Here is a 14,672-nt window from a genome sequence, read left to right as displayed (position 1 = left end):
CAAGTCCGGTACAGGAAATGTCTGTCACGGATGGCACATTTGCAACAAGCATAAGGAGGAAGAGCAGCTAAAACAGGCTAAAGCTACGATCATTCAAACTGTCCAGAGAGAAGTCTACAGAGATGACTTTAAACGCCTAGAACAAGGTCAATCTGTGCAAAGGTCAAGTCCTCTCAACAAACTCTGTCCATTCATTGACACAGAAGGGTGTCTCAGAGTAGGAGGTCGGCTAGGGAGAGCTCAGCTACCATCTGAAGAACTGAATCCAGCTCTCATACCTGGTAAATGTCATGTTACCCAGCTTTTGATTCGACACTTCCACGAGAAAGTGTGTCACCAAGGCCGTCATCTCACAGAAGGTGCCATCAGGGCAAGTGGCTACTGGATTGTTGGAGGTAAGAGATCAGTTAGCAGCTCCATTTTTAACTGTGTCACCTGTCGCAAGCTGAGAGGCAAGCAAGAGCAGCAGATCATGGCAGATTTACCAGCCGACAGATTACACATAGACCCACCATTTACATTTGTGGGTCTGGATGTCTTTGGTCCATGGCCAGTCGCAGCCAGAAAAACACGAGGATGCCAAGCAGAAGCTAAAAGATGGGCAGTCATATTTACTTGCATGACCACACGAGCGATTCACATAGAAGTGATCGAGTCTATGAGTGCCTCATGTTTTATCAATTCCCTGCGGCGTTTCTTTGCCATCAGAGGCCCCGCTAAGATCCTGAGGTCTGATTGTGGAACCAACTTTGTGAGAGCCTGCAAAGAGCTACAAATTGATAAGCGAGGTTGCCAAAACACAAACATCCAAGCTTACCTATCGGATAACCAATGTTGTTGGCAGTTCAATCCTCCACATGCTTCACATATGGCAGGGTCCTGGGAGCGCATGATTGGAGTTGCCCGACGTATTCTTGATGCCATGCTCCTGCAACATAGCCCTGCTAGGCTCACACATGAAGTTTTGGTAACATTCATGGCAGAAGTGAGTGCAATTGTGAATGCTCGTCCCTTAACTGCAGTCTCCACTGATCCAGAACAACCGATGATACTAACGCAGGCAATGTTGCTCATGCAAAAAGTTGGGGCCCCACCAGTACCACCTGGCCAAATTGAAAATAACGATCTATGCAGAGCTCTGTGGCGCCGTGTTCAGTATTTAGCCAATGTCTTCTGGGGAAGATGGAAGAATGAATATTTGAGTGGACTTCAAGGACGTCGCAAGTGGCGTACAGCTAAGCCAAACCTACAGAATGGAGACGTTGTGCTTCTGAAAGATGCCCAGGAGAAAAGAAATGACTGGCCAGTTGGGATCATAACTAAAACCTACCCAAGTGAAGACGGCAAAGTTAGAAAGGTTGAAGTAAAAATCATAAAGAAAGGTGATCAAAGGTTCTTCCTGAGACCAGTCACAGAGGTTGTTCTTTTGGTTTCCAAGGAACCAAGTTAGATTGGTAGCCTAACAATCTTGACTGTACGATGTTGACATTTAATTACTGTTCCGTAAGTCTAGTGTGACATCTATTGATGTCAGGCGGGGAGTGTCCTGGCCCTGGTAATATTTTAATTTACTTTGTACATACTGACACCTAGTGGTGCCTTTAAGAACTGTCATTTTAGTAATACAGCAGCCATATTGGATTTTCAGAGCTCATGGTGCAGAGCATAGAGGTGCATCCACGTCCATCCTTGTTGTTTTGCTCTTGAAAAGGCACAATCTGTAAGTTTAAAAGCTTAATCTATGCAGTAACATATGATTGTTGATTTTTGATAAGTTGTGTGTATCTTTTAGAACTATTTACATGTAAAATGCTGAATGTAACTAAAGGCACATAATTTGATCCTAGATTGTTTATTCATCTCACCATTGTTATGTTCTAAATTATGTAAAGGCGATTCATATGTATCTTACATACTGTTTGGAGCTATGTGAAGTAACTGTAGCTTTGTAAAGTTAGCATTTTTTCAATATCTGTGTTCATTTGTGTTACAGTTTCACAAATTGGTCTTCAGTAAAGAGAGTTTGACTCTGATTTCCGTCTGCGTCCTTTACTGAGCCTTTGTTTAGCTCGCTGCCAAAGCAAAATAAGAAAAACGCAAGCTGAGGGCAGAAGATATTTAGTATGATAAACTAATTCCACTGCACGCAAATGTATGCGTAGGCAGAAGAAAGCTATGGCCTGTAGGGTTTGTGTCGAGCCATTCATGAATCTGGTTGTCTTTACATCCTGATAGCAATCACTAAGTTAAGTGGTCTAAATATGTGCCTGACAGCAATGAGATGACGGATGGTGTCCTGGGGTATTTCCTCCCAGATCTGGATCAGGACATCACTGAGCTCCTGGACAGTCTGAGGTGTAACCTGGTGGTGTCGGATGTACCGAAACATAATATCCCAGAGATGTTCTACTGGAATTAGGTCAGGAGAGCGTGGGGGCCATGCAATGGTATCTATTCCTTCATTCTCCAGGAACTGCCTGCATACTCTCGCCACATGAGGCCGGGCATTGCTGTGCACCAGGAGGAACTTAGGACCCACTGCACCAGCATAGGGTCTGACAATGGGTCCAAGGATTTCATCCCAATACCTAATGGCAGTCAGGTTGCCATTGTCTAGCTTGTAGAGGTCTGTGTGTCCCTCCATGGATATGCCTTCCCAGACCATCACTGACCCATGACCAAACTGGTCATGCCGAACGATGTTACAGGCAGCATAACGTTCTCCACGGCTTCTCCAGACCCTTTCACATCTGTCACATGTGCTCAGGGTGAACCTGCTCTCATCTGTGAAAAGCACATGGCGCCAGTGGCGGACCTGCAAAATATGGTGTTTAATGGCAAATGCCAATAAAGCACCTCGGTGCCGGCAGTGAGCACAGGGTCCACTAAAGGACGTCAGGCCCTCAGGCCACCCTCATGAAGTCTGTTTCCGATTGTTTGGTCAGTGACATTCAGGCAGTGCTCAACCTGTTCCTCCTTGCACAAGGGAGCAGATACCAGTCCTGCTGATGGGTTAAGGACCTTTTGTGGCCCTGTCTAGCTCTCCTAGAGTAACTGTCTGTCTCCTGGAATCTCCTCCATGCTTTTGAGACTGTGCTGGGAGACACAGCAAACCTTCTGGCAATGGCACGTATTGATGTGCCATCCTGGAGGAGTTGGACTGCCTGTGCAACCTCTGTAGGGTCCAGGTATTGTCTCATGCTACCAGTAGTGACACCGACCATAGCCAAATGCAAAACTAGTGAAAAACAGTCTGAAAAGAGATGAGTAGGGAAAGAAATGTCAGTGGCCTCCACCTGTAAATCCATTCCTGTTTGGGGGTCATCTCATTTTTGACCATCTAGTGCAACTGTTGTTAATTTAGTTAACACAAAGCAGCTGAAACTGATGAACAACCCCCTCTGCTATTCAGCTGACCAGATCAATATCCCAGGAGTTTAATTGACTTGATGCTATTCTCTTAAAAAATGTTCCTTTATTTATTTTTTTTTTTTGAGCAGTGTATTTTACATTTATCAATACATTTTACATGACAATTTATTTTATTGAATAACATTTTATTGAATCCTGTGTGTGATTCCATCAACACAAATAGAGCTTGAGAGAAGAACAGATACACACCGTCACTCAGCGTGACTCACAAACACACACTGATCTTATCGTCTCGATGAGGATTCATTACAGACATTTACAGTGGTGATCAGAATTATTGGTACCCTTGGTAAATATGATCAAAGATGACTATAAAAATAAATCTGCATTGTTTATCCTTTTGATCTTTAATTCATAAAATTAGCAAAAATCGAATCTTTCATTGAAGGAAAAGAATTGAAAGTGGGGGGAAAATCTAATTATGAAATAAATGGTTTTCTCCAAAACACATTGGCCACAATTATTGGCACCCTTTTATTCAGTACTTTTTCCAACCTCCTTTTGCCAAGGTAACAGTTCTGAGTTTTCTCCTATAATGTCTGACGAGTTTGGAGAAATAATAATTCTGATCACCACTGTATTTTGACCGACTATTTTTCTGACAGTATTAGTTCAGCTGTAGTATTAATGTAACGAAGAGAAAATAAGAGACTCTAACATCTCATTGTTACTGATGTATCTTGCAGCTAAAAGCATTATGGGTAGAATCTCTCTAGTATAATCTGATTCATCAACACAGATTCACTGATGATCCAATATTAACCCTAAACCCAGGATAGAGCGGCTGAGTGAATGTGGTCTGGACTGTGTGGATGAGGCTCATTGTGTCAGAGACGCTGTAGAAGGACAGAGTTCCTGCACTGTAATCCACATACACTCCTATTCTACTGCTGGTGGACTCTACAGGGAGTTTAGTCTCCAAGTCATTGTGTCTGAATGAGGTATTGGAGAAAGAGCAGAGCAAACTCCATGACTGATTATTACGTCCAAACCAACACTCATTACCCTTTCCCTTCCTGCTGATGCCCTTATATGACACTGATATATACACACCATGATGCCCACTCCACTCAATCTCCCAGTAACAGCGTCCACACACACTCTCTCTACACAACACCTGACACACTTCAAATCTGTGTGGATGATCAGGATATGGCTGGACTGTGCTAGTGACAGTAATGACTCTGTTCTCCTCAGTCAGACGCAGGTATTTATGTGCTGTGTTCAGATCCAGAGTGAGCTGATGGTAATCTGATGGAGATAAAAACACATCAGAATCAGGAATTACTGATCTGTCTGATATTCCCCTCCCCTCCTCAAATAAAATGTCTTCTAATTGTATTTCCTGAATATTAATGTTGGTTATCATTCTGTTTGTTATAATTAGGCCTATAATTATATTACACCATTCAGATAAAAAACTGATACTTTATTTCAGCAAGGATCCATTAGGAATTGATTCATCAATAAGTGTAATAAATTCATTTACAATGATTGTTGGCCTATTGTTGTTGAGTTTTAATGCCGATCTTAAGCCTTCTGTTGCCCCAAAGGTTAAAGAGGCTTGTTACAAAATCCTGTTCAGGATAAATTCACTGTTGAATTTTTACAGAATAGATTTCAGTTTGTTCTTCCTTTCCGGAAACTCTTGAAAATTCATCTAAATCTTGGATGACTGTTTTTATTTGGCATTCAGTGAAAAATAATCATATTTATCCCTCAGTTTTAGAAGATATCCTGTTTTTAAAGAATGTGTTGAATCCCTAGTTCAGTGATGTCCTGATTTACATCTTTGTTAAAGTCATGAGTTTATTCAATTCAAATCTTGCTTTTATGATATATTATGTTTTCTTTGCCGCTTTTCAAATATGCAGTAAAATTTTTTAAATGACAGTAAATACATTTATAATGTTAATAAGCATTTCTATTATAAATAATTTAAAATAACTCACATTTCTATTTTTCATTTCATATTTCTATTTAAATCTTTCCATTCATCAAATATTCTGGATAAAAAAAAATAATAATAAAATAAAATAAAAAATGCTTCCACGCATTCCACATTTTTATTTTACATTTTAAATATTTTCAAGTAGAAAATGGTTCTTTAAAATCTTAGGGATATTTCAAAATATTACTGTATTTTGATCAAATAAATGCAGTCAATGTTCAATATATCATCAATGTCTCAGTTACAGTTTACCAGATACCCTGTGCAAATCATCATTTACATGATCAACTATAAAACTCTTATGTCATGTTTTTTTTCACCTTCTACAGGAAGAACATGAATACAGTGGTGATCAGAATTATTGGCACCCTTGGTAAATATGATCAAAGATGACTATAAAAATAAATCTGCATTGTTTATCCTTTTGATCTTTAATTCATAAAAATTATAATCTTTCATTGAAGGAAAAGAATTGAAAGTGGGGGGGAAATCAAATTATGAAATAAATAGTTTTCTCCAAAACACATTGGCCACAATTATTGGCACCCTTTTATTCAGTAATTTTTGCAACCTCCTTTTGCCAAGGTAACAGCTCTGAGTTTTCTCCTATAATGCCTGACGAGTTTGGAGAACACCTGACGAGATCAGAGACCATTCCTTCATACAGAATCTCTCTAGATCATTCAGATTCCCAGCTCCCTGTTGGTGCTTCTTCTCTTCAGTTCACTTCACTCATTTTCTTTAGGGTTCAGGTCAGGGGACCATGGCAAAAGCTTTATTTTGGGCTCAGTGACACATTTTTGTGTTGGTTTTGATGTTTGTTTTGGATCATTGTCCTGATGGAAGCTCCAACCATGGCCCATTATTGTATTTCTAGCAGAAGCGGCCAGGGTTTGATTTTTTTCATCTGTTGGTATTTCATAGAATCCATAAAGCCATGTATCTGAACAAGATGTCCAGGACCTCCAGCAGAAAAATAGGCCCACAACATTAAAGATCCAACAGTATATTTAATCGTGGGCATGGGGCACTTTTTATCCATGTGTGCACCAAACCCATCTGGTGGGTTTGCTGCCAAAAAGCTCTTGTTTTGGTTTCATCTGACCTTAGAAGTCAGTCCCATTTGAAGTTCCTGTCTTGCCTAACAACTGAAAATGCAGGAGATTGATTCTGGATGAGAGCAGAGGATTTTTCTTGAAACCCTCCCGAGCAACTTGTGGTGATGTAGATGCTGTTTGATAATTTTTTTTAAGCTTTCTAAGACTCAAGATTCAACTAATCTCTGCAATTCTTCAGCTGTGATCCTTGGAGAGTCTTTGGCCACTCAAACTTTCCTTCTCACCACGCATTAGGACGATTTAGACACACGTCCTCTTCCAGGCATATTTTTAACATCTTTAGTTGATTGTAACTTCTTAATTATTGCCCTGATATTGGAAATGGGGATTTTCAATGCTTTAGCTATTTTCTTACAGCCACTTTCTATTTTGTGAAGCTCAACAATCTTTTGCTGCACATCAGAACTATATTCTTTGGTTTTTCTCATTGTGATGAATGATTAAGGGAATTTGGCCTTTGTGTTTCCTCATGTTTGTACTCCTGTGGAACAGGAAGTCATGGCTGGACAATTTCATGTTCATGATGACCCCGGTGTGCTAAAATAATGTAAATATGAATGGGAATATACAGGTGCTGGTCATATAATTAGAATATTATCGAAAAGTTGATTTATTTCACTAATTCCATTCAAAAAGTAAAACTTGTGTATATTATATTCATTCATTACACACAGACTGATATATTTCAAATGTTTATTTCTTTTCATTTTGATGAATATAACTGACAACTAAGGAAAATCCCAAATTCAGTATCTCAGAAAATTAGAATATTGTGAAAAGGTTCAATATTGAAGTCACCTGGTGCCATACTCTAATCAGCTAATTAACTCAAAACACCTGCAAAGGCCTTTAAATGGTCTCTCAGTCTAGTTCTGTAGGCTACACAATCATGGGGAAAACTGCTGACTTGACAGTTGTCCAAAAGACGACCATTGACACCTTGCACAAGGAAGGCAAGACACAAAAGGTCATTGCAAAATAGGCTGGCTGTTCACAGAGATCTGTGTCCAAGCACATTAATAGAGAGGCGAAGGGAAGGAAAAGATGTGGTAGAAAAAAAGTGTACAAGTAATAGGGATAAAATGTGGGGGAGATTCACAAAGAGTGAACTGCAGCTGGAGTCAGTGCTTCAAGAACCACTACGCACAGACGTATGCAAGACATGGCTTTCAGCTGTCGCATTCCTTGTGTCAAGCCACTCTTGAACAACAGACAGCGTCAGAAGCGTCTCGCCTGGGCTAAAGACAAAAAGGACTGGACTGCTGCTGAGTGGTTCAAAGTTATGTTCTCTGATGAAAGTAAATTTTGAATTTCCTTTGGAAATCAGGGTCCCAGAGTCTGGAGGAAGAGAGGAGAGGCACAAAATTCACGTTGCTTGAGGTCCAGTGTAAAGGTTTCACAGTCAGTGATGGTTTGGGGTGCCATGTCATCTGCTGGTGTTGGTCCACTGTGTTTTCTGAGGTCCAAGGTCAATGTAGCCGTATACCAGTAGGTTTTAGAGCACTTCATGCTTCCTGCTGCTGACCAGCTTTATGGAGATGCAGATTTCATTTTCCAACAGGACTTGGCACCTGCACACAGTACCAAAGCTACCAGTACCTGGTTTAAGGACCATGGTATCCCTGTTCTTAATTGGCCAGCAAACTCGCCTGACCTTAACCCCATAGAAAATCTATGGGGTATTGTGAAGAGGAAGATGCGATATGCCAGACCCAACAATGCAGAAGAGCTGAAGGCCACTATCAGAGCAACCTGGGCTCTCATAACACCTGAGCAGTGCCACAGACTGATCGACTCCATGCCACGCTGCATTGCTGCAGTAATTCAGGCAAAAGGAGCCTCAACTAAGTATTGAGTGCTGTACGTGCTCATTCTTTTCATGTTCATACTTTTCATTTGGCCAATATTTCTAAAAATCCTTTCTTTGTATTGGTCTTAAGTAATATTCTAATATTCTGAGATACTGAATTTGGGATTTTCCTTAGTTGTCGGTTATAATCATCAAAATTAAAAGAAATAAACATTTGAAATATATCAGTCTGTGTGTAATGAATGAATATAATACACACAAGTTTCACTTTTTGAATGGAATTAGTGAAATAAATAAACTTTTTGATGATATTCTGATTATATGACCAGCACCTGTACTTCAGAGATATTTTACTCAAATATATTCTAGGGGTGCCAATAATTGTGGCCAACATGTTTTAAAGAAAAACATTTATTTCATAATTCTGATCACCATTGTACACTCAGTGAGATTTCTGCTTTTTTTCTTAGTGACTTACATTGTAGGAAGTCGTACCTTGTCCTGGGAACAATGTTGGTGAAAGTGACTGTGGAAATCAACAAACATGAAGAGTGTGATTATCATGTCAAGAGAAAATTATCCCTGCATCCTTGTAAGACATTTCTGTTGTTCTACATGATATGAGATGATGGAGGCTCATTTCTGAGAGCAGATGAATCTCCAGGACTTTACCTCTGTCAGAGATCTTCTTGAGCTCCTTTTTGCAGAAATCCTCCAGTTTGTATTTCAGCTGACGGACAGATCCTCTCACACCATCAAAAGAGGAGTAAGGATTGAAGGGCTCATCATTTACATCTGTAGATTCAGGAGGAGCTGAGAGAGACTGGAAACTCTACAGAAAACAGAAATCAAAGCTCATCACTTCCACACTTCAGCCAATAACCTGCACTTCTGTCAGATTTGCGTGTCTCTTGTTGATCTTCAATTACTCTCCTCAATCCAGCACATTCACAGCATCACCTTAATTATTCTCATATTCATTATATCATGTTACAGTTATAAGTTTTTGTGCTTGCCACTTACACTCTATGTGAACTTTCTAGGAAATCACTTGGATGATCAAACATCTGGCAATAACATAAATGTAACAGATCAAGTGCAACAATGGAGTCACATGACAGGGTTGAGTAGATTCAGGAAAACCAGTTCAAAGGCAACTCTGACTCTTATGACATGATTCCCAGGGTCAGGTTTTGTGGTCTAAATAAGCTGAAGCATTGCTAAAATGCAGCCTCACTTCCTTTTTGAGGACTTGTAAAATTAATTAAGTGTTATCGGCAAATAATTATGTAAATTATTATAGGTTTTAGCCGGTTCAAAAATGATCTGAGTAAATAGATGATGGGAAATCTAACTGGGTGAAACTGGCACCTTCAAGTTCATGGATTTCACATTGTTGTAAAAATAAGTTTAAATATTAGTGAAGTTCTGAACTGTTGCATTTGGGAAGCTCAATATATCTTTCAGAAAAATGTTTCCTAAGATATTTCTAGAGCTGAAATGCATTTGTAAGTGCATCTCTTTCAAAAGAAGATGATCAGATGAGAGTCTGACTGATGATTATACAGTGGTGATCAGAATTATTGGCACCCTTGGTAAATATGATCAAAGTTGACTATAAAAATAAATCTGCATTGTTTATCCTTTTAATCTTTTATTCATAACATTAGCAAAAATCTAATCTTTCATTGAAGGAAAAGAATTGAAAGTGTGTGTGTGTGTGTGTGTGTGGGGGGGGGGGGATCACATTATGAAATAAATGTTTTTCTTCAAAACACGTTGGCCACAATTATTGGCACCCCTAGAATATTTATGAGTAAAATATCTCTGAAGTATATTCCCATTCATATTTACATTTTTTTTTTCACACCAGGGTGATCATGAACATGAAATTGTCCAGCCATGACTTCCTGTTCCACAGGAGTACAAACATGAGGAAACACAAAGGCCAAATTCCCTTAATCATTCATCACAATGAGAAAAAACAAAGAATATAGTTCTGATGTATAGCAAAAGATTGTTGAGCTTCACAAAATAGAAAGTGGCTTTAAGAAAATAGCTTATGCATTGAAAATCCCCATTTCCAATATCAGGGCAACAATTAAGAAGTTCCAATCAACTAAAGATGTTAAAAATGGAAGGTTTGAGTGGCCAAAGACTCTCCAAGGATCACAGCTGAAGAATTGCAGAGATTAGTTGAGTCTTGAGTCTCAGAAAGCCTAAAAAAATGATCAAACAGCATCTACATCACCACAAGTTGCTAAAAAATCCTCTACTCTCATCCAGAATCAATATCCAGCATATTCAGTTGTTAGGCAAGACTGGAATATGCTGTCTAACAACTGAATATGTTGTTAGACATATGGTCAGATGAAACTAAAAAAAGAGCTTTTTGGCAGCAAACCCACCAGATGGGTTTGGTGCACACATGGATAAAAAGTGCCCCATGCCCACGGTTAAATATACTGTTAGATCTTTAATGTTGTGGGCCTATTTTTCTGCTGGAGGTCCTGGACATCTTGTTCAGATACATGGCTTTATGGATTCTATGAAATACCAACAGATAAAAAAAAAATCAAACCCTGGCCGCTTCTGCTAGAAATCCAATAATGGGCCATGGTTGGAGCTTCCATCAGGACAATGATCCAAAACAAACATCAAAACCAACACATAAATGTGTCACTGAGCCCAAAATGACGCTTCTGCCATGGTCCCCTGACCTGAACCCTAAAGAAAATGAGTGAAGTGAACTTAAGAGAAGAAGCACCAACAGGGAACTGGGAATCTGAATGATCTAGAGAGATTCCGTATGAAGGAATGGTCTCTGATCTCGTCAGGTGTTCTCCAAACTCGTCAGGCATTATAGGAGAAAACTCAGAACTGTTACCTTGGCAAAAGGAGGTTGCAAAAAGTACTGAATAAAAGGGTGCCAATAATTGTGGCCAACCTGTTTTGGAGAAAACTATTTATTTCATAATTTGATTTCCCCCCCACTTTCAATTCTTTTCCTTCAATGAAAGATTCGATTTTTGCTAATTTTATGAATTAAGGATCAAAAGGATAGACAATGCAGATTTATTTTTATAGTCATCTTTGATCATATTTACCAAGGGTGCCAATAATTCTGATCACCACCATGTAATAACCGAATACAGATCGTTGATGGCTCATTCTGCTCTCAAGAAATGTTTCTCTGTGAGTCCCTTGCTCAAGTCGACTATGATCCTGTTCTTCTAGATCTCTGTTACCTGCAGGAAATGGACGTGATCCTGTGTGTGTGAAAGCTGCTCAAGCTCATCATTTCTCCTCCTGAGATCATTGATCTCCTTCTCCAGTCGCTTCAGTCGTCCTTCAGCTGGACTCACTACAGTCTGTTCCTGATCTCTGATCCGCTGTGTCTCCTCAGAGCGCCTTCTCTCAATGGAGCGGATGAACTCAGTGAAGATTTTCTCGCTGTCCTCTACTGCTGCCTGTGCAGAGCGCTGTTAGGACACACATCACAATCACACAGTGGCTTCAGTGAGTCCTGACAGAGACTTCTCTACCCTTGCTTCTTCTTCAGACTCACCTTACGAGATTCCACAGCCTTTTTCACCTGCTGAAGATCTTTCTCTCTCTGCTGGATCTTCTGCTGGAATGACCTCTGCATCTTCTTCAGCTTGTGCTAAAGGACAAACCAATGACAGAAATCATCACATAAATCATCAAACAAATAGATATCCAGTATCATTGAAGTGAAGTGATGAGATTGAGAGATTAAAGATCTTACATTGTATTGGACCCTATTGACTTTCAATATATGGACACAAAGTTACAAAGTCCCTCCAGCAGGAGTTATATTAGCTATATCAGTGTCACTGTTTGACACCTCCATTGTAGTCCATTGTAGTCCACCTCCATTGTTTTCTTCTGGGAAAGAACATGTTACAATATCCCTCAATGAATTAATTCCCTCCCAAGGCATTCACAAAATAAAGGGGGTGAGGCCTGGTTGAGTTGTGTTAGTAGTGTGTTGTCGTCATGTTCAAGAGACACTGTTTTTACCTCCCTGAATGTAAAACCTTTTGTATACAACCTCAATATTTTGTTGTGTTCTCACCAATTTTATAATGATTGCTTTCTGAACCATGCAGTTCAATGCAGGTCAGATGTTATAAATGAAGTTACAAAGGTAGGTCATAATCATTCAATCCTGCCGATCAAAATTCTGAGCGTATATAAGCAGAAGTCATTGCGCCATCCCAGCGGCTATTCTTCCAGCACCCCTCCACCTCCTCATCACCGTTTACGGTAAAGCATGTTACATTTCCAACACACTCTAAGCAGTACACCAATCACAACAGACTAGGGCCAGCTGACCAATCAGAGCAGACTGCGATTTTTGAAAAGAGGGTTTTATAGAAACGGAAACTAAAACAGTATTCAGACAGAGGGTGTAAACAGACATTAAATGATATAAACGTATTCTAGTAGACTCCATAAACAAAATTATGAACCTGTAAAATGAGCATAATGGGAAGTTCATACCTGTTTCTTTGTCCTCTGTGCTGCAGCTGATACAGTGTCATGGTTTTTATGTTCATCCATACACAACACACATATACACTTTTGATCAGTGAGGCAGAAAACCTCAAGGAGTTTATCATGTTTTGAGCAGATCATCTCCTGCAGTCGTCCAGTGGCATCAGTCACTTTGTGTCTCTTTACTTTAAAGAAACTCTCATGCTGATCAAGATGATTCTGACAGTAAGAGTTCAGACACACCAGACAGGACTTGATGGCTTTGTATTTTCTTCCAGTACAGACGTCACACTGCACATCTCCAGCTCCAGCGTAACAGTCAGCAGGAAGTTTACGCTTCTTCAACTTCTCCACCACTTCAGTCAGCACGGTGTTTTTAGCTAAAGCAGGTCTTGGACTGAAGGTCTGTCTGCATTGAGGGCAGCTGTAGACTCTCTTCTGATCCTCCTGATCCCAGCAGACTGTAATACAGCTCGTACAGTAACTGTGTCCACAGGGAATGGTCACTGGATCCTTCAGGAGATCCAGACACACTGGACACCTGAACGCATCCTGAGAAATTCTGTCTTCTGCCATTTTACTGCATGAATACAGAGACACAAACACACAACAGCTCAACTACACCAGTCTCTCTTTACCTGAAATCATGTGATTCATGTTTCCTGGTTCTGTGTTGGAGAGACGTGTGCAAAATAGGTGTGTCTGTAAAGCAGTGTGATGAGGCATGATGTTAATAACGGTCAATTGTGTCAAAAAGTGAAATGGTGTTTATCTTTTGTGATCCCCTAGTCCAAAATTGTGCAAAAAACATTTACAAGACCAGAAAAAAAAAACAATATAACACACACACACACACACACACACACACACACACACACACACACACACACACACACACACGCACATTATTTATTGTATTATATATATAACATGTTATTGTTATATATAAGAATGTGTAATAAGAATATGTACTTTTTTCTGATAAACCACATTTTTCTTTAAACTTTATTACTTTATTTTAATCTGGAGTAAGGGTACACTGTAAAGCCTTTTCAAGGTGCTACAAGTATTAATACCACAGACCACAAGGTACTGCTTAAGCGTGAAACAGTAAGACGGGGGAAAAAAACATCTGAAAACTAACAATGCTTGTGTGAAAATTGTGTGGCGTTGTGCTAACTTCAAATATTCAGAAAATGTTTAGCCTAAAGCTTTGCAAAGTCTAAAATTATTTTGCCATGTAAGCAGTTATTTGTCAAGTAGTTTAATTATGACTCTTTTAAAAGACAGGTACTGTACACTTAGGCTTTGTTACAGTCAAGACTCATGATACTTAGGCTGTTCAATTGTTATAGAGATTTAATTGTGAAAAGTAAACCTTAGAATACATGTAAACAGAAAGCAGTGGCTGATATGGAACATTTTTAACAAACTTGGAGCACAAAGGCATTTATTAAACAGTGAAATATTACAGTATATAATCCATCCCTCAACCACACTTTATATCTTATGCAGGGTTTTCAGCAGAACATAAATGTGTCTAGAAACAGCAGTTACATTTATGAAGACAGAATATTACCATCTTATAATATTACCAAACCAAACATATAAAAAAAATCTTTTGCAGAAACCACAGAAATACACACCACCAAAATATGTTGATTAACTAGTTCAAACTGTGTTGATTAACTAGTTCGCAGTTCAAACTGATCCGATCAAATCTCATCTGATTTCACAAGTTTGTAGTTGATCTTTGATCCCCTGGATTTGTAGACCATCATTCCACACACCATGGCCACTACTGCTACGACACATCCAGCGACGAAAACAAGGTTCAGGT

The 14,672-nt window shown here is 39.4% G+C and overlaps 1 protein-coding gene across 1 annotated transcript; it reads right to left on the bottom strand.

Moving 5' to 3' along the window:
- Positions 1–3,476: 3,476 nt before the first annotated feature.
- LOC137013934 (tripartite motif-containing protein 16-like) lies at positions 3,477–13,460 on the bottom strand. Its single transcript, XM_067377985.1, has 6 exons — positions 12,839–13,460; positions 11,880–11,975; positions 11,560–11,793; positions 8,984–9,143; positions 8,790–8,837; positions 3,477–4,683 (listed from the first exon to the last, which is right to left on the bottom strand). The coding sequence occupies exons 1-6, from the start codon at positions 13,406–13,408 to the stop codon at positions 4,163–4,165; spliced, it is 1,629 nt and encodes a 542-aa protein (XP_067234086.1). The 5' UTR covers positions 13,409–13,460; the 3' UTR covers positions 3,477–4,162.
- Between the last annotated feature and the right edge of the window lie 1,212 nt (positions 13,461–14,672).

This window comes from Chanodichthys erythropterus, chromosome 23 (genome assembly GCF_024489055.1).
Source record: "Chanodichthys erythropterus isolate Z2021 chromosome 23, ASM2448905v1, whole genome shotgun sequence".
Classification (NCBI taxonomy): Eukaryota; Metazoa; Chordata; class Actinopteri; order Cypriniformes; family Xenocyprididae; genus Chanodichthys; species Chanodichthys erythropterus.
This window is presented reverse-complemented; position numbering and strand designations above follow the sequence as displayed.

Bases quoted from the DNA above. Each gene is read 5' to 3' on its own strand.
- LOC137013934 (XM_067377985.1), bottom strand. From the start codon at position 13,408: ATGGCAGAAGACAGAATTTCTCAGGATGCGTTCAGGTGTCCAGTGTGT. The intron at 11,976-12,838 runs GTATGAACTTCC...TTTGTCCTTTAG, and splicing joins CACAGAGGACAAAGAAACAG to CACAAGCTGAAGAAGATGCA. The intron at 8,838-8,983 runs GTAAAGTCCTGG...TGATTTCCACAG, and splicing joins CAAGAAGATCTCTGACAGAG to TCACTTTCACCAACATTGTT.